The 27,233-nt window shown below is 45.7% G+C and overlaps 2 protein-coding genes across 16 annotated transcripts in view; both read left to right on the top strand.

The window, feature by feature from the left end:
• The window catches only part of LOC133057717 (E3 ubiquitin-protein ligase RNF213-like), a 121,061-nt gene extending 102,525 nt beyond the window's left edge, over positions 1-18,536 (top strand). The window contains exons 50-66 of the mRNA XM_061144570.1: positions 218-457; positions 786-867; positions 1,696-1,730; positions 3,524-3,618; positions 5,523-5,682; positions 7,013-7,181; positions 8,614-8,705; positions 9,192-9,443; positions 10,417-10,549; positions 10,899-10,982; positions 11,387-11,567; positions 11,845-12,046; positions 13,098-13,175; positions 14,046-14,240; positions 14,670-14,759; positions 14,853-15,031; positions 16,583-18,536. Coding sequence (XP_061000553.1) covers positions 218-457; positions 786-867; positions 1,696-1,730; positions 3,524-3,618; positions 5,523-5,682; positions 7,013-7,181; positions 8,614-8,705; positions 9,192-9,443; positions 10,417-10,549; positions 10,899-10,982; positions 11,387-11,567; positions 11,845-12,046; positions 13,098-13,175; positions 14,046-14,240; positions 14,670-14,759; positions 14,853-15,031; positions 16,583-16,736 — 2,421 coding nt within the window. The 3' untranslated portion in view covers positions 16,737-18,536. The remainder of the gene's footprint in view (positions 1-217; positions 458-785; positions 868-1,695; positions 1,731-3,523; positions 3,619-5,522; positions 5,683-7,012; positions 7,182-8,613; positions 8,706-9,191; positions 9,444-10,416; positions 10,550-10,898; positions 10,983-11,386; positions 11,568-11,844; positions 12,047-13,097; positions 13,176-14,045; positions 14,241-14,669; positions 14,760-14,852; positions 15,032-16,582) is intronic.
• Positions 18,537-22,604: 4,068 nt separating this feature from the next.
• The window catches only part of ENDOV (endonuclease V), a 104,053-nt gene continuing 99,424 nt past the window's right edge, over positions 22,605-27,233 (top strand). For 4 of the 15 annotated variants that reach the window (XM_061144575.1, XM_061144584.1, XM_061144583.1 and 1 more), the window contains exons 1-2: positions 22,609-23,421; positions 23,728-23,899. In XM_061144575.1, the coding sequence (XP_061000558.1) occupies positions 23,195-23,421; positions 23,728-23,899 (399 nt within the window). In that variant the 5' untranslated portion in view covers positions 22,609-23,194. Of the gene's footprint in view, positions 23,422-23,727; positions 23,900-27,233 lie in introns of all 15 variants that reach the window. The other 11 variants (XM_061144586.1, XM_061144587.1, XM_061144585.1 and 8 more) reach the window with 7 other exon arrangements.

Here is a 27,233-nt window from a genome sequence, read left to right as displayed (position 1 = left end):
CAACTAGGGATTGGCCCTCGGGTCCTCGGCAGTGGAAGTGGCAGTCCTAACACTGGACCACCAGAGAACTCCTCTTAAGGAGATATTTGATAAGTTCTTGGGATCAAAAGGCATGACTAACATAAGAGAAAACCTTTGGTTTTTCTTCTGCTGTTCATATAATTTTTTTTTTCATATAATATTTTTATTTGATGTATTTTAATTTCTTTCCTGTCAGCAATGTGAGGCTATGGAGAAATTCATTGAGAAAAGCAAGACCTTGTCTCCTGATATCAGACCTTTTGCAATATCCCTTGTGAACAATGAACTACCCCTGCTGAGGACAGGTCCTGGGGTCAGCAACCTGGAAGGGACAGTAATAGAAATGGCTGTTCATGCTGCAACCGTCCTTCTCTGTGGACAAAGCCAAGTCTTAGGACCCCTGAAGAATTTGGCCTTCTTCCCACACCTCATGGTGGTAAGACTGGGATATGATTTCTTCTGCATTCACAGGGAAAACTTGAGAGACCCAGCCGGTACCTCAGAAACCGTTGAACCTGTTTATCTTGTCGGTTTGCCATCGTCCTCTTTCTCACTTGATGCTTTAGTCCACAGTCATGGTGAAAAACTTGCCTTGCCCTTTGTCATTTCATAGAGAGCTGTTCTGTGTTCTTCATAGAGAGCTTTTGGGGTCGAGAAGAAAGAAAACCAAGGTCACGTTCTTACTCAAGGCCTCTTGCTGAGCAGCGACAGTGAATCGATGTGTTCACTAAGCTAAAGCCAGCTCTGCTTTTTTGGCTTTTCAGAATGCCTTTCTTCCAACGATGCCTGAAGATTTGCTGGCTCAAGCTAGGAATTGGAAGGGTCTGGAAGGAGTCTCCTGGTACAGTAAGTGCTGGCCTGTGGTGGAATCCCACTCCTGAGCTCTGAATAGCAACCTAAAACTACAGGAAACATTGGTATAGAATTGGGGTACATGGGTTTGTGCCTGAAGGGTCCAAGGTGCCTGCCTCCTCCTGCCATGGGTGCCTTTGCAGAACACAAACAGTTTGCGGGAATTGGTACCTGCTGGCTGTGGATGATCCAGATCATTCTTTTTCGTAGTCCCAGGGAAAGGGTCCTCTCAGATGCACTTCTGTTTCCTGGAATATGCCCTTTGGGGGAGAAGGGGACACTGGGAACCACATCAGAAGCTCAGTCTAGGGCTAGCTCACAATACAGCCAAGGTTTTGATCCAAAGATAGTTCTTTTAGAAATATAGGACTGAGGGAGGAAATAATATAACCCATGACCTGATGTAAATTTTGCCATTGTCTTGAGTAGATAATCTTTTAAAAGTAGTTTTAAAAGTTGTTATTAAACCTGCTCACAGCAAAAAGAAAAAAAAAAAGTCAAAGAGAATAAATAGGAGGGTATAAAATACTATCCATTTTGCCTCCAAAAATAACCCCTGGTATGAGCCTGTAATCTGGTTTCTCTTTGCTTTGTGAAATTAAATGCAGACCCTATTTTTCACTGATACAAGTTGAGCTCCTGGTATGTGTCAAACATCTATTAGTAAACCAGCAGAGTTTAAGATTTCTGGTAACATGCTCAGGACATCAAGTCCACGTCATTATTTGGTTAGACCAGAAAGCAGGGAGTCAGGTTTCCTGTTTAATGGTGGGTCATTAGGCAAAGCCTCACCAGCCAACATGTGTCCTGTTCTTTCAACAGGATGTCCCAATGGTCACATGTGCGCTGTAGGAGAGGTGAGTCTTGGTATTTGGGATAGGGTTTGTGGGGGTTCAGAATGTGTGTTCCTCCTCCAGGTCCGAGGAGGGGGCCCATAAGGGAGGAGGATAATGAGAGACTGGACCTTTGGGGAGAACACAGACTCGTTTTGACAGCTGTTCTATGGGGCTTCCCTCAGCTCAGTTGGTAAAGAATCCACCTGCAATGCAGGAGACCCCAGTTCATTTCCTGGGTCAAGAAGCTCCACTGGAGAAGGGATAGGCTACCCTCTCCAGTATTCTTGGGCTTCCCTTGTGGCTCAGCTGGTGAAGAATCTGCCTGCAATGCAGGAGACATGGCTTTGATCCCTGGGTTGGAAACATCCCCCGGAGAAGGGAAGTGCTACCCACTGCAGTATTCTGGTGCAGTCCATGGGGTTGCAAAGAGTCAGACATGGCTGAGTGACTTTCACTTTCACTAGGTATTCTGACTAAACCTCCAAATGGTATGAAGGTTTTCCAGCCTGGGTTTCTTGACCTCAGCCCTGTGGACATAAGGCCTTATTGTGGGGTTGGCCTGGGCATTCTTGCAGGTTTACAAGCATTCCTGGCCTCAACTCACCAGATGGCAGTAGTGTCCTGTCTCGCACAGTGTGACAGATAAAACTGCCTCCAGATGTTGCTCAAGGTCCCCTGCAAGACAAAACTGCAGGGCTGGAACCATGCTGGCAGTCCTCCCTGGCCACTGCAGTACGGAGTCAGTGACTCAGGTCTTTATGTGATGACAAGGTGTTGACTCGACTGTAGGCTGGATTACTTGCCCAGCAAGGAGATAGGGTCTAGACACCGAAGGATAGGAAAAGGAGATGCGCGCCTTGTAAGCCTGTGAGGGGAAGATGGCTGTATTGTTCATCTCTGAATCCCAAAGCATCTAGCCAGGGCCATTCATAGTGTCATCTCTACCTGCTCAGAACAGGCTATTGAATTGAAAGAGACAAATGTTATTTAATACAGTAAATAAGCAGCATGGAGGATAAACCTGAGACATGCTTCGCACCGTATATTTCTGAGCTTCTCACTTCATTGTCCATAAAATGGGATTAAAATAGATTCTTCCTAAGACTGCTCCCAGTACTGAAATTCTGTGGTCCAGGAATCTGAGACTGGTTTGGTTTGTTATAGACTATTAGTGTATTTATAGTAGCACACAATCTGATTTTGAAAAATGAACCTTTGGAAGTAGTAAATCATATGATGACATTGTTTAAAAATGAAAAATTCTAAATGGCATTAAGGAATGCTATTAAGGAAATGCCATTTAAGGAAATCAGTTTGGAAGCTACTGTAGTATTCCTGGTGTTAGATAATGAAGCATTAAACTCGTAGGAGAATGAATGGAAAACAGTGATGAATGTGAAAATAAAAGATTGAGTTTTATATATTTATCTATAAAGTGACTGGGAATAAAACTTAATAGCCTCTATTTTTAAAAAACGTCTATATTTGCCCACACACAACATAGTTGGCTGAAGAAGGAAATGGCAACCCACTTCAGTATTCTTGCCTGGAGAGTCCCCTGGACAGAGGAGCCCGGTGGGTATAGTCCATGGGGTCTCAAAGAGATGGACAAGACAGAGCGACTAACACACACACACAGCACAGTTGCCATGGAGTGCCTGCCCTGTCTCCCAGGGCTCCTGCAGCCCCACCTGACGTATGCATACACCGAAGGAAGCAATCCTAGTGGCATCTAGTACCTTCTGTGGTAAGTATATGCTCATACTTCGGGATTTGTCCAAACTGATCTGGGGGCACATTTGTGTTTCTCCTAGTGTGGCAGGCCGATGGAACAGAGCTTTTGTATTGACTGTCATGCTCCAATTGGAGGGATTAATCACATTCCGAAGGCGGGGTTTCATGTTATCAAGTATGTAATTTTCTATTTCCTTTCTAAATAATGTACTTTGCGGCTGTTTCTATTCCAGCTGATAAATCAATACTAAATATATTATCAATTACGATAGTACATTTGGATCTGGGTCATGTTGGATATCAATGCCAAGGTCTCTGTGGCCATTCGGTAGTGAGGCATTTGATCTGTCACTGGCTAACTGGGCTTTTAATGCAAAAACAGACCATACCTTAATACTTATTAATACTTTTTAATTCAAATATCTTCCAGTTGAACCTTGGTTACAACCCCTGTAGAAATTGCTTGACATAAACAGGGTGACCAAATTCAGAGGGAAGTTTAAACCTGTCACTTACAAAGTCTTAGCTTACTTTTTTTTTTCTTTTGAGAAAAATAGAGGCGAACTAGTCAATCTTATCAAATACTTCAGAATCCAGCTAAAAGTCTAATCTCATAATCCCACAGTTGCTCATTAGACAAGTATGGTTGTAAATGCTCCCTTAATAGGAGGTGTGACCTCTCTACATTGATCTTATAGTCTAGCTATTTTGGTGCTGTTACAGTTTAAAATATTCTAACCTGTTATCTCCATAAACTATTAGAATGTCCTAGAATCTCCAGTATCATTTCAACTGAACATAGCCATCACACTGCACCTCCCATCTGGGTGTGATGCCAAATCCTTTGCAGAGATTGGATCCTAGTTTTTAATGTGGGAGAAGGAGACCAGTGTGTATATATTTCCATGTTAATGTCAGTTACTCCAGACTCTGTCCTTTGCCTGCCTGCCGCTCTCCCACTGATTCAGGGCAAGAAGCAGGTCCAAACCGCCATCCTGACATATGGCCCCAGGAATAGCACAAACAGTCAGTTTTGTTTTGATAATGATTTTATTTCACTATTATTATTTGCATTTATTTTTTGCAGCATTTATTCCCATACCTTAAGTTTTTGTTTCTTCAGGTTCTTCTGGGATATCTTTTTCTTCTGTGCAACCCCCTCTTCTGGTTTAGGAACAGTCTGTTCTTTTTCAGAAAGGATCATCTCAGTGTGGCGGGGAGAGCTCATGGAGGGGTTGATCCAACCCTGAGCTCTGTAAGTCCTGTGCCGCATTTGGGGGTTTTGTTTACCTGGCTGTGCTCAATAAGCAAGATAATCTACATCTAAGTCCTTCAGTTCAGCATCACTCTCTGCATTTTTGAGCACGTGCAGTAAAAATTCAGCACTGATTTTGGGCCACCAACCCTGCCTTCAGCCCCAGTTTGTCCTGTGCACTGCTAAGTGACGTCCTCGGATACTTGGTGGCTTTTCAGATACGCATCCCCTCAATGGTCGGGGTGGTTCACCAATGTTCTTAAAGTGAATCTTGATTTGCATGATTTTGTGGGGTTTTCTGGGTCAAGTGAATGCTGAACTAATGTTAGAGGTCACCTCAGGGCTGCTTCTCAGAAAAGCTTATTTTCTTTTTTTTACTGAAGTTGATGTACAATACTATATAAATTACAGGTGTGCGGTATTGTAATTCACGATTTTAAAGGCTATATTCCATTTATAGTTATAAAATATTGGCTATATTGCCTGTGTTGTACAATATATCCTTGTAGCTTATTTTATACATAATAGTTTGTACCTCAAACCCCCTACCATTATGCTGCCCCTCCCCACGACCCCACCCCCACCCCGGCTAGTCTCACAAACACTTTACACTGTTGTGGAATTTTGGTCAGCCAGAAGGGCCTGTCTATAAAGAAAAAGCCTCAGAAAAGTGGTCTAGGCTTAAAAGAATAAATAAATTTCAGCATCATTTTCTTCAAAACCGTGAACCTGGTCTCTAGGTCCTAAGACTCTGAAGTGTGCCCCTAGAGGCAGAAGAAATGGTCTTCTTCAGCCTTCACCCTGTCTTCTCTTGTCCTTTCCAGTGACACCACGGACAGAACTCAAACTGGCCATGTGCTGGGAAGCCCACCACCCAGAGGTGTGGCCGTGATATCTGACCGAGAGATGTCCCCCGTGGTCTTCCTTCTCATCCGGCTACTCACTCATTTGGCGATGCTTCTGGGAGCCACCCAGAGTCCCCAGGTAGCACACTGTACTGCCCAATCTTGTACTGGTTTCTATGGTAGTTTTTCATAGTGAATCCTTTCATCTAAAAAACCCTACCCAGTTCCTGGGAAGGCCCTGCAGGGTCCTGCTTGGTTTCATTGTGGCTAACCCTGTTCCGCTCGAGTTCTCTGATTTTGCCCCTTGGAACACAAGACTGCTTCCTGTGTTTGCATGCTGTGAGGTTTGTGTGTTGTGCCCTTACTGACATCAGAAGCAGAAACTACTTAGGGAGTGTGGGGAAGATCTGAATGCAGAAGTACTTGGATAAGGGGATAGACAGATCAATGAATTTGTCTACTCTTTCCTTTCAGAGAGTATGAATGTATTGCTTCTCTGATAACTAAGTATCCTTTCCCAGTAGAAATAAGGAACTATTTTCTTACTCCTCTTTGAAGTTCCAATTTGTGGTTCACAGGATTCTCATGAATTAGTAATTGTATTGGCAGTAGTAACAAATGAAGAATGCTTTACAATATAAAACAAATCTTATTAACCTACATTTGTGCATGTAGGTCTAGATGAAACATATTGAAGCCTGATACCAATTCTTTGACAATTAGATGGATATCGAACATTAGAATTACAAATTTATATAAAAGTATTTTAAAAGGTTTAATTAAAATAAAAATTGAAATTAAAAATTTAGTATTATTTATACCATTTTAGTCTCAATTTTTGTCATTCTTGTAATTTGTACGTTGACTTTTAAATTTTAATAAATCATGAAAAATTTTAATAAATCATTTTTAATAGTTGAAAAAAATAAAATTAAAAGACCTAGCCACCCCCTGTGGATTTTGAGTAAGTCATTGTTACCTAACACAGAACATAATGTAAAATTCACACATCTTAATTTTTCCCACTGTGGCCTATGGTGGTAAGGGGAACTACTTGTCAGATGATGTAAAGTCAGTTTTTTCTGAATAGCTAAGTGTCTCCGGTCCACACCTGAGAATGGAGAGGCTAAAATCACCGTGATTTTACCTGTGTCTTTGCTGTGACTCTGGGGAAGAAAGAAATAGCATGCTGCATTTTATCTAAGTTAATTAACCTTGAGAGCAAAAAGTTTAGGTTTTTAAAGTTCTTTATTTCACATTGACAATATAGAAGGCAGTCGTTTTCAGACCACCTTCATTTCTGCTCCTCGGTTTTCTGTCGCCTCTACAGTTTGAATCACGCTGACATCCCTCCTAGAGACTGTCCTCTGGCTTGGAACTGGCTCTTCACCACTCCTGACCTCTCCTGAACTTGCCGTCCCCTCCTCAAACAAGACCTTGCTTGACATTTTGTCCTCTTGCCCCCACAGGACTTGATGAACATCATCAAACCTCCAGTGAGGGACCCAAAAGGGTTTCTGCAGCAGCACATCCAGAGAGACCTGGAGCAGCTGACGGACATGGTGGGGAGGAGCGCGGACGAGGCCGCCGGCGTGGTGCACCTCGTCCTGCGCCGCCTCCTCCGAGAGCAGGGCCGCGGTGAGGAGCTGGGCCCGGGGCCGGGGGCGGGGGCTCAGCCAGCGTGGGGAGCAGGGCACTCCTCCACCCCAGAGGAGATGAGGGGCGAGCAGGAAGACCTGCACTTTCCAGAGAGTCGGGGAGGGGAGCACCTGCCTGGCCTTTCCACTGACCCCCTGCTGGTGCGAGTGTATTTGGGAGGCGTTAGTTTCAAAAGTCAGCCTTGGATGTAGTTCAGCCACTGCATGGGGAACATACGGCATCCAAAAGAAGCGACGTGCATTAAAGAAACATCAAAGAGACTAATGTTTGATGAGCGCTTGGAACTTGGTCTCTTTCTGTTGGATATCTGTTTTGTTTTGTTTTCCGGGGCGGGGGCAGCATCTTCTTTTCCTGAAACAATACTGCATTCGTGGACTGACATTTAATATGTATATGCATCCACAATTTGTCACATGTAAAAGTAGGCTAACAACTATTAAGCTCATTTTCTAGTTTTAAAGTTAAAGTCCACTGAGAAAGAAAAGGTCTGTAAGACAAGTTAGTGAGAGGGCTGTCTCCGAGTGGTGGAAGAATAGTTTTGTTTTCTTTTAGGTTATTTGCAAAAATCTTTTTAAATTACCACTCTAATGACAATGTTATTTAAAATAACAATGGCAATAAAAAGATCTGTGACATGACAAGAAAATCCATTTCCTCTTCAGGAGCTTTTTTTGTCAGAAACCAGCATCCGTATGGGCTTCCCTGTGGCTCAGCTGGTAAAGAGTCTGCCTGCAATGCAGGAGACCTAGGTTCAATCCCTGGGCTGGGAAGATCCCCTGGAGAAGGGAAAGGCTGCCCACTCCAGTAGTCTGGCCTGGAGAAGTCCATGGACTGTAGAGTCCATGGTATCGCAAAGAGTCAGACAAACTGAGCGACTTTCGCTCACTCAGCATCCATATATATTTTCCATTTAGCAAAATCTGATTTTAAGTTTCTCATTCTGAGTGGTTTCACACTAGGTAAGCTCAGCAAGTATCACACTGACAAAGTGACCAAATTCTAGAAGCACGCTGACAGTTTCTATGGCATTCTGCATCAAATGCACCCACAGGGTCCTGCCTCTGTCTTCAAGCCCAGGTGGCAGCAGTTGAGACCTGTGGTACCACTAGTCACTGTTATTTTGCCCCTGGGCTTCTGATTTAAAGTATTGTCTTTTCAGTAATTTTGTTCAGAATGGCTTTAAGATGATAATTACATGGGTTAGAGATTTTAGAGTTTGAAGTATCTTCACAAAGATCATGAGTTTGGTGGTAGCAGCAGGAAACATTTTTAAATGCTCAGGTTACTTTAGGAAAATATATCCACCCCTGCTCCCAAAAGGAGCATTCTTTCAATTAAACATTTCTTCAGTGTTTTATGTAGAATGCTGTGGTTTTTGTTTCTTGGGTAACATACACATTTTTCTTTACAGGGTCTTTAGATTTTGATGCCGAATTGTCAACCAGGGGAAAGAGGAACAGCTGGGAACAGCTTATTCAGACTCTTATTCTGCATGAACTAGAGGTAAGTGATGAGTAGCTATGGGGCTACTTTCTCTGGGAAGGTGCGGGAAGGGGTTTCCACAGCCTCTGCTGAGCACTTGGTCTGTTGTCCGTTCTGGAAGTGTCCCTTAGAGAAAGAAACCCTAGGCTAAGTCACAGATTTAGGTGTTCTCTATTTAGTCACCCCACCCTCCTGTTGCCCCCTTCCCCATCCTGTCCCCTCCCGAGGCAGGCTGGTATATCAAGCTGAGGAATTACTGGGAATCCAGAAAGCGCAGGCAGTCATTTTCTCTCCACTACTTTTTATAGCAGAAGGTGCAAACGAGGCAGAGAAATAAACCCTGTCAGGTAAGAATGTTACTGAGAGTAACTAAGCCCATTGGGAAATATAAGTCAGGAAGTATTTAAAATAACGGTAATAAAATATAGATGTCTGAGACTTATTCTGTTTGAGGAGACAAAAACCTAGCATCTCACTTCCAGATCCCATGTCGCTTTCCTCACGTAGCATCTAGATAAAACCCTCCTGGCAGTGAACGCTCAGATCAGCCAAGATGAGCGCATCAGCTCCAACCCTGTGGCCAGAATCGTGTACGGTGACCCAGTGACCTTCCTGCCCCACCTGCCCAAGAATAGCGTGGTTCACTGCTCTAAGATGTGGAGCTGCAGGAAAAGGATCACCATCGAGCACCTCCAGCACATCGTGGAGCAGAAGAACGGCAAAGAGTCAGTGCCCATCCTCTGGAAGTTTCTGCAGAAGGTGCGGCTGCTTCACCGTGACCGCCACCTACGTGTCCCCGGGAGACCTGGAGACCCTGCTCTCATTTAATCTGATCAGTCCTGAGGGTGGGACAGCCATTAAACTACTTTGATTTTTGAATAAAATGTCTCTGGCAGAAGACCCAGGGGTAGAGATCTCCAAACACATCCATCTGTACGAGTCATTTGAAGCATAGAGTCACAGGTGAAATATATCCACGCATTGGAATTAGTAGGAATCTGCAAAGTACTTGGCCAGGAGGGTTTCTCCCAATCACTCAGCAAGAAAGAACAGAATAATATCTTTCATTTATCTGTTCAACTCCATCCCCCCACTGCCTGTAGCAGTTAGTCACCAATGAGTGTCTCTTGAATGAAAAAACTTCAGTTGGGAATGCATAACTGAAATCAAACAAAAAGTCTTCCCTGTTCCTAAACCATTCAGAGTGAGGCTGGTGGTAGGATTGGAGGGGAACAGAGCAGTAACGTGTGCATCATATCTTTCAGAGCCAGAATTACACACTCTTCCTAACTTTAATCCATTTGAATTTTTATTTTCTAAAACACATTTTCTAATCATTTCCTCCATGCACCAGTATTTGCAATCTAGGAAGAAGTAACATGATGCAGAAATTTTGGTGGGTCAGTTAATGAAAATGGATTCCTGATGGGAAGGCCATTGTGTAATCTGTCACTGGTGTGCTCAGGTCCATTACACTGAAGAAGTGTAGAACACTGGCCAACACATTGTAAGCAGTCGCTAAGTACTTGCTGAAGGAAGTGAAAGGTACTTGCCTTTCACCATTCTCAAGTACTATGTGTTATGTAAAATGGCACATTGACCGTATTAAACTACAAATACATGGCCTGAGCCAGCCCCAAAGTCTGATTCCCAGGAACATTATCTAGGTGCATTAAAAAGTGTTCCTAGAAAAAAAAAAAAAAAGTTTTCGTGGCGGTCTTCCCTTCTCTAGGAGGCAGAGCTGAGACTGGTGAAATTCTTGCCCGAGATTTTGGCCCTGCAAAGGAATCTAGTGAAACGATTCCAGAATGTTTCAGAAGCTGAATACAGATCCATCCGAAGTTTTATTAGCAGTCACGATTCAGGTAAGGCTCTGCTCTCACAGAGCATCAGGACTACCCCTGTTGTGGTACAAAGAATTGGTCCAACTCGGGGGCTCCAGGTCAGGGCTAATGTGTGTTCTGTTCCCTAAGTTTGTAGCATGAAGCAGTGGGTGCTGTGAATGCCTGGGACACATTAGAGGCTTTGCTGTAGCAGTCCAGAATCTCCCTCTCTCTCTCTGGTTCCTCAAACTCAGCTTTAGTTTAAACAGCATTTAGAGTGTGTTGGTGATGATATGAAGCTGGGGGGTCAAAGAGCAAGTAATTCTGTTGGTTTGACCTAGATGGGACTAGGTGTTATCTTGGAGTTCTTAAAAAGTGTTTTGTTTGCTAGATGGACTGAAGAAGTTAGCCTGCAGTAGAGTCACTGTCTTTCTGTCAACATGGAACAAGCTGAGGCGATCGCTGGAGACCAATGGTAAGTCAGATCCCCTTTATACTAAACACTACAGGAGCACCTCTCTGCAGGCCTGTTTTCTCCAGCCTGACTCTGCCTGTTCCGTGTGTGCACAGCACCAGGCTGTGTGTCTCTAATGCAGGATCTGTGGACTCTTGGTGAGGGTGTCTGAGATGAGTGCATAACGTTTCAGAAAGAGCAACCCCTCAGTCCTCTCGAGTCTACAAATTCAGTATCAAAAAGGAGCTGAGACTATTTGAAACTTGTCAGCACATAAAAGAGGTGGGAGACAGAAGCACTCTTGGTTCCCAGCTCTGTTCTGTTGAGGTGGCTTCTGCGTTGCCCCCCTTCCCACCATGGTGGGCTCCCAGTCCTGATGCTATGAAAGAAACAGCAGGGAGGTGACTGCCCCTCTGTCATTTAAGGTGAGATCAAGCTACCTAAAGACTACTGCAGCTCCGACCTTGATCTGGACACTGACTTGGAAGTCATCCTGCCTCGCCGCCAGGGCCGGGGCCTCTGCTCCACCGCCTTAGTCAGCTACTTGATTAACTTGCACAATGAAATTGTCTATGCGGTGGAGAAGTTCTCCAAAGAAGATAACAGGTAAGCATGCAGGCTGACATCAGGGGATGCCCTTTCAGCGCAGGAAGTCATTTCTGAGGGGAACAAACAGGGAAATAGGGTCACCAGACCTAGAGACAGCAAGCCAGGCTTCAGGTCCTTCTTGAACAGAAACCCCTTCAGCTACGCTCACAAGTGTCACAGATTTGCATGTCCCTTCACCTGCACAGCCTGCGGCAACATCAGACAGGAGCTGGCTCTGCATGGACAGGCCATGTGCATCTCACTGGGACCCTGAACTCTGTCTGTCTGTCTCCAGCTACTCCATCGATGCCTCTGAGATTGCCGACCTGCACGTCATCAGCTACGAAGTGGAGCGGGACCTGATTCCACTGATTCTCTCCAACTGCCAGTACCACGTGCAGCAGGGCGGGGAGACCTTGCAGGAGTTTGACCTGGAGAAGATCCAGCGCCAGATCATCAGCCGCTTCCTGCAGGGCAAGCCCAGGCTGACCCTCAAGGCAAGGCTGACCTGCTGTATTGACATGGCCCACGTGTCCATGGTCCACATGTCTGTGGTCTGTGTGTCTGTCTTGAAAAAGTTGCCTCAAGTGTGGCTTTGATCACAGCAGTTTCAGAATGAGGAGGGATGCTCTGGACCCTTCATCCACACTCCTAGTATCTGTGACCACGCCCGCATGCAGGGCTGACGGCTCTGCAGAGTTGTCTATACGTCCGATCCACGCCTCAGCACCCAAGGGTGACTGCAGGTCTCAGTGGACTTAGTCCAGATTTCTCTGCCGTAGTTAATGGCACCACCAGCCACCCACACTGAACCTCATTGTTTTCCCCCTTTTCCTTTAGTCTGCAAACACAGTCTGTCATCTCTACCATCAGGCGCCTGCGTTTCACCAACCAGCCCGCTGCTCTAGTTCAAAGCATCTGTCCTTAAGCTCCACTGCTGCAGTAGGTCCCAACCAGTCCCCGGCTTCAGGCTCCTTAGCCCACATTTCTGACATCCAGATCTGCATCTCTCCATCCACTTCCCTGCACTGAATCCCATGACTGCACAGGCTGGATCACTCTCCCTTCCCTGAATGCAGCCTGCAGTTCCGTTCTTTACCTGGCCTGTGCTTGTTGCTTCCAGGTCCAAAGGTGTGGCACTTCATTCTGTTTATGCTTCCTCCCTGCCTGCAGTTAGGCAGTGAACTGTTTGAGCTCAAGCCTTAATTCATTCTGCTCTGTCAGCTGCGTGCCCCCTCGTCCACAGTCTGTGCTCAGTGTCAGCACGATGTCCTCATGGCCTGCTCCAACTGGTGGTCTGAGGGCCACAGAATACCATGTGACAGTATCTGCTTGGTCCTGGGGGGCAGGCTGGGTTCCTCATTGTGTCACTGTTTCCATAGTTTACAGGGTAAACACACATCACGAGGCAACAAGGAGCTGCCTGCCTTGCCGGTGATGCACTGAAATCCCTGGGACTACAACCAAGTCTCAACTCAGGCATATATTGTCATCTGATGGAAACCTCCACGGTGAATTCCATTCCAGTCTTTTTCTTTCTCACTTTAGGGAATACCCACTCTGGTATACAGACGTGACTGGAACTATGAGCATCTCTTCATGGACATCAAGAACAAAATGCAACAGGTGATGATCAACCTTATTTGCGTGTGCCTCTGTCTTACCAGAGTGTTTCCATCCATATTAGGACTCTTCCGCCTTCACTCAGGGCATTTGCCATGAGCACCAAAGAGTTTCAGGGCCTCCCTTTGTTCTGAGCACCGTGATATTTCTAGAGGGCACACAGGATCAGCAAAAGTTTGTTTTTTTTTTTTTTCCCATGAATCTTTTTAAAGTATTTATTTATTTTGGCTGCCTCGGGTGCTAGTTGCAGCATGTGGGACCATCACCGTATCATGAAGGCACTCCCACCGCGGTGCACAGACTCACTGGTTGTGGCACACGAGATCCTGTCACGCAGTCAGTAGTTGCAGCAGGCAGGCTTAGTTGCTCTGTGGCATGTGAGATCTTAGTTCCCTAACCAGGAATAGAACCCACATCCCCTGCATTGCAAGGAGGATTCTTAACCACCAGACCACCAGGGAAGTCCCAGCAGAAGTTTTCTCATTGAGCATTAACAGGTTGAAATCTTGTGCTTGTAGTTTTTTAGTAGTGCTGTCATGACTGTGTATGCTGAGGCAAAGGTCCAGAGAACTTACTTATTCCTGCTTTTCTGATTTATGTGTGTGTGTGAGTTTGTGGGGGCTGTGTATCTGTGTATGTGTGTGTCCATATGCATATCCTCACGAAGTTGATTTGACCATTCAATGAGTTCATCTCTCTCTCTGTAACATACCTGAATGTTGCTGACACTCAAGAAGCACCAAGTGCAGACTCCTGCTGTCAGAGAGCCTGTCCCATTCTGTGGCCTTGGCAGTGATGAAGATAAGACTCTTACAGGGTGGCGGTGCACAGCATGCCCCAACTGTGGACCCTATCCTGCGTTTGACTTCCTAGAGTCCCCTCCCCAATGTGGCCATCACTGCCATCAGAGGACAACTGCAGTCCTACAGTGACGCCTGTGAAGCTCTGTCTGCCATAGAAGTCACGCTGGGGTTTCTGAGCACAGCTGGTGGGGATCCAAACATGCACTTAAATGTGTATATCCAAGACATGCTGAAGATGGGCGATCCGACCTCACTGGTTTCAAAGGTAGGTCTCGTGTCTGGCCTCTTCCAAAGGAAATCAGCATTGTCCCCTCTATCGTCTCCCTACTTCCTACTGGGATACCACGCCCCAGGGAGTACCAATCTAGGCAGCCCCTGAAAAGGAGGGGAGGTGAAAATACCTCGTTCCCCAGCCAGTCTACATTGTAAACAGAACACAGTGACAGGAGATGCAGAGATGTACTCGGAATGTACAGAGTTTGGAAGCACAAGTCTGCTGAGGTGTGTGTGCAGACTGCGTGCTGCTGGTGGACCCTGAGATGCTGCGGTGGGAGAAGGCTTTCAGAGACCTTTCAGAGTCGAAGCAGGAAATTAGTGGATGAAGCAGAGGTGGCCTCCGTAGTGAAGGAGATGGAATCAGTGCAGGGCCAAATGAAAGCAGGGCCTCATATTCAAGAGTTCTGTTCTCTTTCAGGCCTTAAACATATGCCAGTTAAAACATACCATCGCCCTCTGGCAGTTCCTCTCTGCCCACAAGTCTGAACTGCTACTTCGCCTGGGAAAAGTGAGTCTGGCCTCTTCCTCTCCGCCTGGACCCAGGGAGCTGCACATTCCCTTTCCAGGCTTCCATGTATCATTTGTTCTTATTTCATTCCAGGAGCCATTTGGGGAAATCATCCCAAGGTACAAAGCTGATCTCAGCCCTGAAAATGCTAAGCTGCTCAACACCTTCCTAAATCAGATTGGCCTGGATGCTTTCCTCCTGGAGCTTCACGAAATGATGATCTTAAAGCTAAAGAACCCCAAGACTGCAGAGAGTTTCAACCCTGAGTGGAGGTAGGGGCTTGCAAGGCTGCCAAGCAAGGCACACATACAACATTCTGCCATGTCTCCCAAGATCTTCCATAATCATGGAAATTGTTGTCTTACTGCAGAATTTGGTTTCCTGCTGATATACCATTGTTGTTTAGTCAGTAAGTCGTGTCCAACTCTTTGGCAACCATATGAATGGTAGCCTGCCAGGCTTCTCTGTGCATGGGATTCTCCAGGCAAGATTATTGGAGTGGGTTGTCATTTCCCACTTCTTAAACCCGCATCTCCTGCATTGCGGCAGATTGTTTACCCCAAGCCATCAGGAAAGTCCGATTAACCATTATCAACTGCAAAAGTCCTATGTTTGCATTATGAGTAGTGGTCTCCCTATGTCAGAGAGATGTGCATTTTAACTTTGATAGAAAAAGCTACACCAACGTATAAAGAATACCCAACACTGTATATTATCCATCTTTCGTATTTTTAACAATCTAATGGCCCCAAAATGGTATCTCATTTTTGCTTATATTTTCCCATTTACTGGTAAGGCTGAAAATATTTATCAGCCATTTGTGTATCTTCCTCCAAACTGCCTCTTGATTAGTTTTCTTTTGGACTATGTGTATTTTTCTTCATATTTTATCTGGTATGTTACAAAGGCTGTATCTCAGTCTTTAATTTTATGAAGCCAAATCTGAGAGATTTTTCCTATGAGGACTCTAGGAAGATGTACCTCTAAGGGTCCTGTCCCAAGGTTATAAAATATTCTCCCGTGTTTTTTCCTTGTGCTTTAATGTGTGGTCTGAGGAAGGGATTTTCACTTTATTGTTTTTCTAAATAGATAAACTCCAGTTTTCCTCAGGGCTTCATAATTGCCATTTTCCTCCATTATGCTATGTAGCATATGCCTATTTACATTTGTATTCTTTGAACTTATTTAAGAAATCTTTGTTATCCCAGAATTTTTAGTGTAAGGAAAGAATATCTCTTCCTAGAGAATTTATGATCTTTGTTAAACAAATCATGAACTGGACTAGAAGCTTTGTTTGAATGGTGAGGCTTTGTGTTTTGTATAGCAGATGTATTACTAGAGCTCTTAGAACCATCTGGCTGGGCCCTTATCAAGGGGAGATCCTTCCTGTAGAGTAGGTGCAGTCCAGGGTGGGGAGCAGCAGGGATGCACTAAATCCCTGAAGCCAGGATTCTAGTGCCAGGTAAGTAACTCAGCGGATCAGCTGCATGGGCTCAGTCGTGTGCAACTCTTTGCGACCGCATGGACTGTGTCCCACTAGACTCCTCTGTCAATGGAATTCTCCAGGCAAGAATACTGGAGTGGGTTTCCATTCCCTTCTCTAGGGGATCTTCCCAACCCAGGGATTGAACCCAGGTCTCCTGCATTGTAGGCAGATTCTTAACCACTGAGCCAGCAGTTAGTTGTCTTTAAACTGACTCTCAGTATTACCGGCCTTAATGAGCACTTTAGTCCTGTGATGACCTGAAAAACTGACCAGTGATCACATGACTCCTTATGTCACATGACTGTTTAACGCTGTCTATTGTTCCTTGGTTTTTCAGCCTGAGAGATACACTGGTGAGCTACATGGAGACTAAAGACAGTGAAATTCCTCCTGAAATGGAATCTCAGTTCCCAGAAGAGATACTGCTTTCCAATTGTGTCGCTGTGTGGAAAATGGCTGCTGAACTGAAACGGAATCGACAGATGAGATAGAATTGTTTCCTGTCTCTACAGGGGACTTGGGCAGAGAAGGCTCTTCCCTCACGGGTGGGTGCTTAGAAGGAAAGCTGTGGGCACAGCACTAAATTTGAGACCAAGATGTGCTGTGCTGGCTGACAGCTTCTTGAGAGCCAAACTTGTTTCAAGAACATTCAGAAACTTATCTCCTCATATTCTGAATACCATTCATTGGGAAGTGAGAACTGAAGATTATATGGAACTGGAATAAAGCACCGTCCTCTGGGAGAGACCGAAAAATAGCTTCTCAGCTTCACACATACAACCTGTGCCCCAGGTGTCCTGTGTCTTACCGTGCGTGTACCCAGCACACCAGCCCCTTCTTCCTCAGACCACTGCCTGCTGAGAGGGACCGGAAAATAAGGTTATTAATTTTTGTCTTCTTTTCTAGTTTATTCTGCAGTCACAAAGGAGAAGCTGGCTTTCTTCCTTGTTCCATTCCTTTAAATTCAGAGAATTATACAAGTACTTCTAGGTCTCCAAGAAGATACAAATACAAGTCAGGCCATTCTGCGAGTGCCTTGATGCCAAACTAGCCAGCCCTCACCCATGCCCACAAATGATTCACTGCCAAATTTCAAGGGTCAGAGCCCCAAAGCTTTCATTGTGAAGAGCGCTGGGCCAAGAGTCAAGGACACTGTTGGTGACTTAGTTTCCACGTCTACAAAATGAAGGGACTGGAGTGAAGGCCAGATTTCTTGCCAGTTCTAGTATTCTAGAAAATTCTAAGTGAAAGTTGATCAGTGTAAAGTTGGATCAAAGGCATGGTTCTGGCATTCTGGCATTTCTGGGGGAAGTTTTTGCTTCTGTAGGATTCTGCTAAATAAACGTGAGTTTTTAGCGTGGTCTTGATGTCCCCAAGTGTATGACTACTGCTCCTTTCTTTGGGTCTCAGTCAAGGCACAGAAACAGACTCAGAATATACACCAGTCAAGTTTCTGATAAAGGAGAGAGAATAGTCAGCGCACCCCAGTCTTGTGCTGCTGTTCTCACTCTAAGTGCTGTGTCGTTTTTTCAAAATCTACTTGGTGCTTCTGACCTCTCTGGACTAATTCCTGTTCCTGGGTAGCTCGGCACCTGTTAGCCCTGAGACAACAGTTGTTTACAAGTCAGAGGTAAATGTCTTTCATACACATCCTGAATAAGATGATGTCTCAGTCAGCTTGAAATGAGGCCACAGAATGGTGAGAGCTACAAAAATAGAAAACGCTTGCCAAGGACAACGTAGGCTCTTCAGCACCACCGGAGGGAGCTGTAGAACAATCTGTGCTCCATTTTCATTATTGTGATTTGTCTTCACTGTGGTTGAGGAAGGGGAGCACAGGGACCTAGGATCTGGTACCATATCCACTTGTATATAGTAACCTATCTTTATCTAATAATTCTATGCAAAGGCACTCCACGAGGACATCCATTTCCTAGATTGTGTGTTTAATGGATGTGGGAGTGGGGGAGTTGCTTGTTCATCACTTCAGTTTGCACTTGGAACTCCTTTGATACCTCAGAATTGGGATGGAGCTGGCCAACCCATGAACACCTCCTTTGGGGGGCAGGGGAGAATTTTTTTCCCCGCTGTTATGAAGGTGTTTTTTTTTTTGGAGGGGTGAAGAAGATATGTTGTTGTATGTTATGCTTTCAAAGTGTTAATTGTCATTAGCTAACTATCTTGTTGTTTGTACAGAAATATACTGGTCTAGCACAGGCAGATGTAAATTTTGTTATACTTGTCATACCTGTTTCAATAAACTTACTAAAGAATCCTCTCTGGGGAAGAGACTTTGGGGAATGGTTCCATGTGTTTGTGGAAATGTCCTTGCAGGGGTGTCCAAAAAGTGGAAGGTTCTGGACAGAAAACGTGGCTCTGGTTTAGAATGTAACAGGGTAAACTTCCTCTGGAGAAAACGGCAGCAGAGCTGACGCGGAGCGTCACACCGCTCCCTGGTCTGCAGGCTCAGGGCCAAAGCTTCGCCCAGAAGGCTGCCCTCTCACTCCCTGCCTGACAGGATTTTCCAGGAGGAAGCAGAGCTCCAGCCAATGAAGAGTAAGCGCTGACTCTGGCAGGGAGCTGATTGTGGTTTGGGGAAGCATCTCCTCAGGAAAAGGAAGTAAAGACACATGAGCAAGAAACAATCGGGTTCCAGCAGCCCACTTTCATTCAATTGGCAAAACACTGCACTAGGGGAAAACTGCATTTTCTCTTCTAAAAAGAAGGGGTGCCTCCAGGAGAGAACCCATGGTCCGGAACCATAGTAAGAGGAGGTGCTGGTTCACAGATGTGCCCCCTGCTGCCCCCGGTCTGTCAAGTCCACCCACCTTCCCTTCCTCCTTAGCTTCCCACTGACCCTGCCTGACCTTCCCCTCCAGCTTACTCATTCTTGTTTCCATTCATATTCATTTTTCTGGACTTCACATACTGCACAGTTCCTTCTGCTTTCAGCCCAAACAGAAACAGTCACTAGGATGATGGTGACTTAACCTGAAAAGCTTCACAACTGATCACTGTCTTCTCTTTCTATGACCTTACTATGTGTGTAAATTATTTACCTTTCACCCATGTCAAGTGGGCCTTAGGAAGCATAACTATGAAGAAAGCTAGTGGAGGTGATGGAATTCCAGCTGAGCTATTTCAAATCCTAAAAGATGATGCTGATAATGTGCTGCACTCAATATGTCAGCAAGTCTGGAAAACTCCACAGTGGCCACAGGACTGGAAAAAGTCAGTTTTCATTCCAATCCCAACAAAAAGCAATGCCAAAGAATGTTCAAACTACTGTACAGTTGCGCTCATTTCACATGCTATCAAGGTAATGCTCAAAATCCTTCAAGCTAGCTTCAGCAGTACATGAACTGAGAACTTCCAGATGCATGAGCTGGATTTAGAAAGGGCAGAGGAGTCAGAGATCAAATTGCCAACATTCGCTGGATCATAGAAAAAGCAAGGGAATTCCAGTAGAACATCTACTTCCGTTTCATTGACTATGTTAAAGCCTTTGACTGTGTTGACTACAACAAACTGTAGAAAATTCTTGAAGAGATGGGAATAACAGTCCACCTTACCTGTCTCCTGAGAAACCTGTATGCAGGTCCAAAGCAACAGTTAGAACTGAACATGGAACAATGGACTGGTTCAAAATTGGGAGAGGATTATGTCAAGGCTATATATTGTCACCCTGCTTAGTTAACTTATATACAGAGTACGTCATGCAAAATGCCAGGCTGGATGAATCACAAGCTGGAATCAAGATTGCCAGGAGAAATACCAGCTACCTCAGATATGCAGATGATACAGCCTTTATGGCAGAAAGTGAAGAGAAACTAAAGAGCCTCTTGATGAGAGTGAAAGAGAAGAGTGAAAAAGCTAGCTTAAAACTCAGCATCTAAAAGACAAAGATCATGGCATCCAGTCCCATCACTTCATGGCAAATAGATGGGGAAAAAGTTGAGACAGTGGCAGATTTTATTTTCTTGGGCTCCAAAGTCACTGTAGAAGGTGACTGCAGCCATGAAATTAAAAGACGCTTGCTCCTTGGAAGGAAAGCTATGACAAACCTAGACAAAATATTAAAAAGCAGAGACATTACTTTGCCAACAAAGGTCCACATAGTTAAAGCTATGGTTTTTCCAGTAGTCATATATGGATGTGAGAGTTGGACCAAAAAGAAGGCTGAGTGCTGAAGAATTGATGGTTTCAAATTGTGGTGCTGGAGAAGACTCTTGAGAGTCCCTGGGACAGTAAGATCAAATCAGTCAGTCCTAAAGGAAATCAACCCTGAATACTCACTGGAAGGACTGATGCTGCAGTTGAAACTCCAATACTTTTACCACCTGATGGGGAAGAGCTGACTCACTGTAAAACACCCTGATGCTGGGAAAGGTTGAGGGCAGGAGAAGGGGATAACAGAGGATGAGATGGTTGGATGGCATCACCGACTCTAGGGACATGAGTTTGAGCAAACTCCTGGAGATACTGAAGGACAGGGAAGCCTGGAAGCTGCAGTCCATGGGGTCACAGAGAGTCAGACACGACTTAGCGACTAAATAACAGTAATGACTATAGGATTTCATTGTGTTTTAACTAAGACAGTCACGAGCCATTTCATTTCCTCCCAGATTCAGGCAATTCCACTTCGGAAACAAACTAATACTGATAAACAATCACTGTGAAAAAGGGCCTTGCTCAGTAGGTAAAGCTACCCATGTCCAGCCCCACACAGGGCCACTGCTACATCTCTTAATATGTTCTTGCCAAGTATAAGGTCGCTGTATCAGCTGGACCTGGAAAGACACTAGATGAGGACATATGAATAGAAGAAGAAAGCCTGAGGCCTTGAGCTGAATAACCATCCATCCATGCCATGATTTGCATTTATATTGCTTTTCGCTTTTTCTAATTCCTCTAGTTATTAATTAGTCCCATGCTCAAACATTATGAATCCCATTTCCAACTGGAAAAACACCAGGAATGTGCCTTCTCCCAAGAAAGCAAATGCTGACAAGATTCACACTTCATCAGACTGAAGTGTATTCTGAGGACAGCAGGGCTGTGCTTCCTTCTGAGGAGCTGGGATTATTTCAGGAAGCCATCTGGGGCAACAGCAGAGAGAAACTGGAGAGGAAAGGCCACAATGGGAGCACACGGAAACCACCCCTGTAACTGCACATCCTATAAAGGCCTGCTTTTAACCCTGCTCCCTTTCCTTCACACCGAGACCCACTTGGAGTGTTCCACTTTCCCCAGCATTCCCTCCCATCACCACGCCTATACCCTGAAGCACATCAGAACCTCCATCCAGACCACTGCTCTCTCCTCAGCACCCCAGAACTGTCTCCGTCTCCACAGGCCAGTGAATGGCTCCGGATTACCGGATCGAAAGCCCTCTGCATCCTGTCTGCTCTATAACACAAGGCTGACACAGAGTAAGGCCCAGGTGGACCCCAGAGTAATTCTTGGCCCTCCCATTTGTCTGCTGTCTGACTTCAGGCCAGCCACTTGACCTCTTTGCCTCTCAATTTCCCCATCTGTAAAATACCTCTCAGCGCTGTGGTGAGAAATAAGAGGGAGTGGGTAAATCGCAACACAGTGCCTGGTCTGCTGTGAGTGCTCAGGAAATAGTCCTCATCCCCTCTCCTAGCTGAAAACTTACCCATATCTCCAGACCCACCAGTGGTCAATGCCATATGAAGCCTTTCCTAAAATTCAGACTCCAGTCCCAGTCTCCTGTATTTTCCTCTCGAGGTTTATATTCAGATTACTTATCCATATACTTCTCCAAATTCCCCTAGTAGAACATAAACCACTGGTTATATCGCTGCACCTCAGCCTAGCTGGTCACCTTTCAGTACATCAAATAGACTAACCTCTTTGCTGTCTCAGCCCTTTACATGTGCTGTTCTCTTTGCCTAAAATGCTCTCTTGTACTCAACCTTCGGGTCTCCTTTTACCACCAGTTTAAAGAGGCTCCCATATTATTTTCATGTCAGCACTTAACACAACTGCAGTTCTACCATCAGTAAGCTGTAATCTCAGCATCTTGTGCAACACCTAGCAGAAAGAGACTCAACTGACAAGCAGGGTCAGTCAATGCCCCACAGGTTGTCCCTATTTAGTTTTTCTGCTCACCAAGATCCACCAGGTCAAATTTATGAGTCTGGACCCACTAAGGACTGTGTCCTGGCCTCAAAAAGAGTCACTGAAACTGAGGTCAAGGTACCACGGAAACGGAAGATGCTTGGTGATGGCGTTCAGGACACACTGCCCCAAAATATGGCACCTTGCTCTATTGATCTTAAGCCAGAGAAATTTTAAACCATGGCAGAAGCAGCAAAATCACTCCTGCTTCAACCATTTTTCGCTCCAAATCTCCCAGGTGAAAGGGCCCCTCCCAGGAAGGGGAGGGACATTCTTATCACCAGAGGCAGGGGGTTTAGGGCCAAGAAGGCTGTGTGAGGAAAGCTCGATCTGGTTTCAGTATTCACTACCCACAGTCCAAACCTCTCTTGCCTTATCAGTTCTTCACAAATTCACTGTTTCTTTCTCTAACAGGATAAAGCTTTCGTTCTGGCCACTTCTTTGGGTCTCCACTCACCAGTGAAATGTCCCCTCCCTGTACGTGTAGAAGTGAAAGTCGATCAGTCGTGTCCGACTCTTGGCGACCTCCATACAGTCCATGGAATTCTCCATGCTAGAATACTGGAGTGGGTAGCCTTTTCCTTCTCCAGGAGATCTTCCCAACCCAGGTCTGCCGCATTGCAGGTGGATTCTTTACCAGCTAAGCGACAAGGTGAGCAGGTATGCGGAGAAACTCAGTAAAATATGTACACTTTGCTTTTCTCCTGCAGATCTGTGTTTGTCAGTGTAACTTTCAGATCCCGTCAGAAGCTCTGGAGGGGTAAGACTTTCCTTTCCCCGCGGCTACGGAAGAAGGCCAACCCTGATGGCTGGCTGCCGCTCTTCCAGCGCAGCTAATGCCCAGCTAGCCTCCCGCCACCACACGGCGGTGTCCAAGAGCCTCAGCAAACGCCGCCACGACGACGACGCTGGCATGGCGCCTGCGCGCGGCGCTCCGGAAGTGACGCTACAGGAAGGGGCTGCTCCGGGCAGCGCCATGGCCCGAAAGGCGGCTGGGAAAGCGCCTGAGGAAATCTTGTTGGACTGGAAACGGTAATGAGGCAGGGGACGCGCAAAGTCCAGGGATTGGAGCGACGTGGTCCCCCGCGGACCTCCGACCTCATAACCCCTGACTTAGGGCCGCAGGGGCCTGGGCCTGCTTTTGGCTTGCGGGCTTAAGGGCTGTAGCTTCCGGGACCGCGTCTGGGTCCCAGGAGCGGGAGGGATTTCGAGACCCGGAGGGTCCCTGGTAGAGCTCCAACTCCCGGGCCTGGACTCCGCGTGAGGGCGGCCGCAGCTGGACCGCGGGGTGCGGGGCTTCTGGGCCGGGCGGCCCGCTGGACCTGTTTCTACTCTCAGGGAGCAAGCCTTGTTGAAGGCCCGTGTTGTGGACCAGGACACGGAGGCTTGGCAACTGGACCCCGCCTTCTCAGGCCTGCAGAGGGTCGGGGGCGTGGACGTGTCTTTTGTGAAGGACGACAGTGGCAGCGCCTGCGCCTCCCTGGTGGTGCTCAGCTACCCAGAGCTTGAGGTAACCCCTAGGGGACTTTGGCCAGGGGCCGCACCGCTGGGTCCCCGGGTGCATTAGTGAGAGAGGCGGGGCTCTGGACAGGACACAGTGCCAGGGTAGAGCCCCACTTCTCCTATTGTGGGAGTTCACTAATAAATTGGAAAGCTTTCTAGTAAAAAGAGGAGGGGAACAAAAACTGACTAGATCCTGTGACCTAAGTCCAAATTAACTCATGATCTCCAAGTTTGGCTGTCATCTTTTGCTCCCCATCTCAGGGACCCACAGCAACATGTCCCCAAGTTGCCCAAGACACTAGAAATCTCTGTCTTCCCATAGCCCTCAGCTGGTCACACACTAACTACATTTTTTCCACCACCTAAAATCAGTGGAGTCTGTCGCCTTGTCTGTATCGCTGCTGCCCCTTCCCTGGCTGTACCACTGTCGCCTCTCACATAGGTGACAGGCAGAATCTTCCCTGAGTCCTTTCTCCATGCTGCCAACAGAGCAGTTTTCCTAAAAAGCAAATGTGAGCAGTCACCACCTAGTCCACTTAAAACACTTAAGTGCCCATCCTGTGATCGCATAATAAATAAAAGTAACACTCACTAACAAGGCATAAAGGTTCTTCATGATCTGACCCCTGCTTAATGTAACTCACAGTAGGCTCACCTCTGGCCACCACCTGCGTTCATCACCCACTCCCCATTCAGGAGGACTTCAGCTTCCTCAAGCACTCCATGCTGTATCTACCTGCCTGACCTTTGCAGTGATGTTTCCTCTCCTGGAATATTTTTCATCTGTCTAACTCCTCCTCATCTCTTAGGTCCTCCAGTAAGCCCCCCACCTTGTCCTACAAGACCAGGAGTTGCTCCCAGCATCCTCTCATTCCTCTATATCGCCTGGGATAGAATTGGCCTGTGTGTCTCCCGCGCCAGAATGTAAATTCCACAACAGTAGAAACTGTACTCTCTTGCACACCAGTTGTAGCCTTGGCACTTAGCTTGATGCCTGGCACATAGAAAATGCTCAAATAGATATGTGAATGAATGAACAGTGCACCCACCATTCCTTTGGAGTCAACAGCTCAGGAAGCCTTGGCTGAAGAAGAGCTTGACAAAGAAACTTCTGCTCTGCAGCTTCAGTGTTTCCCCCTCCTTGCCCCTCTGCCTGCTCCCAAAGCTGCCATCTTCCTGCCTCAGCATCTTTGCACTTTACTTGAAGAGCCTTTAGTCAAAATTCAGCAGAAATATATTGATACCTGACTCAGAGTTTGGTGAGGAATAATTGAGATCATGCGTGGAAAGCAATTAACATAACAGGCATGTGGTAAGCCCTCAAAAAGTATATGCTAAGCTACTGTTGATTCTTAGGACAGCTTCTCACTTTTCAATTCACTTATTCCCATCGCTCTATACCTTTCTCTACCTGCAGAATTAATCACCTTCTTGTCTGTCTTAGGTCCCTTTGTTTTGCATGTGTTCTTACAGTACTTCTCACACTGTATTAAAGTGACTGATTTAAGAGATCCTCTCAGATCTTACAGCCTATTAGCAGAGCACTCTCCCTATGGCAGTAGTCAACTCCCCTTCATTGCAGTAATCATTTTGAATAGTCTCTCCTTCTTTTTGTTTAGTTGCCAAGTCGTATCTGACTCTTTGCAACCCCATGGACTGTAGCCTGCCAGGTTCCGCTGTCCATGGGATTTCCCAGACAAGAATACTGGAGTGGGTTGCCATTTCCTTCTCTAGGGGATGTTCCCAACCCATCTCATAGAAAAGAAGTTATTGGTTTATATTGTTTTTCCCACCATCTGTAGGTTCTCAAGGGTAGGGTTATACTGTATTTTTTTCAGAACCCCAGCACTTGAATGTAGTCAGCACTTGTCATCCTATGCTGTGGATGCTTAGTCTAAGGAATGCCCTTATAAGAGTCTGGTCCAGTGACTCCCAGATGCACATCTATGATTCTGTGCAATCAGAGTCACCTGGAAGTGTGTTTAGAAATAAGATTTCATAGGCAAATCCGTAGGGACAGAAAGTAGTTTTGTGGTTGCCAAGGGCTGGCGATTGAGATGGAGGGTAACTGTTAATGAGTATAAGAATTATCTAGGAGAGATAAAAATGTTCTAACATTAGATTATGGCAGTGGTTGAAAGACTGTAAATACCAGAAATGGTTGAATTACACTCTTCAAGTAATTTTATGGTAGCAAATTATATCTCAATAAAGTTGTTAAAAAAAAGATTCCTGGGCCCCTCTCCATTTACTGATGTTTGCTTTTTTCCAACAATCCTTCCTGTAATTGCATAGCAAACCCAGGCTGTGAGTCTCTGATCTGCCATTCACACAGCCAGAAACTCTTTTTGTCGTGCCTGACATCGTGGCCTCACAGCAGAGCCCATTCCGTAATTGGAAGAGCATATTCTTTTCCACATAGAGCTGAAGTTTACTTGTCTGTGACTTCTGCCTTCTGGTACAGGGTACAGGACAAACTTTTCCTGCCCTTCTCTGAAAACCCTGCTATTTGAAGACCATTCTGTGTTCTCCTGAGTCTCACTGGGGTGATTCCCAGCTCCTTCTCTTGCTGCTGGCCCTCTGGCCTGCCCACAGTGAGCAGGGTTCTTTTTTATATCCAGCACCCAGAACTGATTTGAGTACCTCAAGTGCAGTTCAGCCGTTTGGTTCATCCATTGGTGAGCCTAATGCCAGCTTAGGTTGAAACTTGCAGATCTTCTCAGAGATTACTGACCATCCAGATCATGCCCGCATGCTAACTACACAATTGATTTTTCCCTGTCCCAGATTTGTAACTTAAGAATGTGTACACATACGTACTGAAAAGTTGAAATAACACATTGAACACCCGTTTTCCCTCTACTTTAGATTCAGCTGGTTTTGCGGTCTTCTGTGTGTGTGCACACTGAGCTTTAGGAGTGTCTCCCAGAACCTGTGAGAGCTCAGCTGACTTGTCCTAGAGTGACATTTTTCTGCATGCCGGTGGTGTCGTCATCACACCTTAGAATGCACATACATAATGCCATCACCCCTTCCGTAACACATTTCCCCAGGGGTCTTTAATCTCTAAAATATGTTCTCTGATTTGTAAGACTTTGACATATTTTATATTAAATAATTACTGTTACCAGTAGATTATGATTGCTGTGGGGATTTTTTTTTGGGGGGGGGGGGGTGTGCGGTCCAATATGTTGCCTGTTTACTTTTTTTCCACTGAGATACATCTTGAGTTGGCTCTTCCCCATCAGTTTCCTCAAGTTCCCAGTTGGGTCTTTCAATGTGTGGGGTCAGATCACTTTTTATTTTGGGAATGTTTCTTAGATTGTGGTTTTAAGTGTTAG

This window comes from Dama dama, chromosome 5, assembly GCF_033118175.1.
Source record: "Dama dama isolate Ldn47 chromosome 5, ASM3311817v1, whole genome shotgun sequence".
NCBI lineage: Eukaryota > Metazoa > Chordata > Mammalia > Artiodactyla > Cervidae > Dama > Dama dama.
The sequence above is the reverse complement of the archived record's forward strand: the minus strand, read 5'-3'. Positions and strand labels throughout refer to the sequence as shown.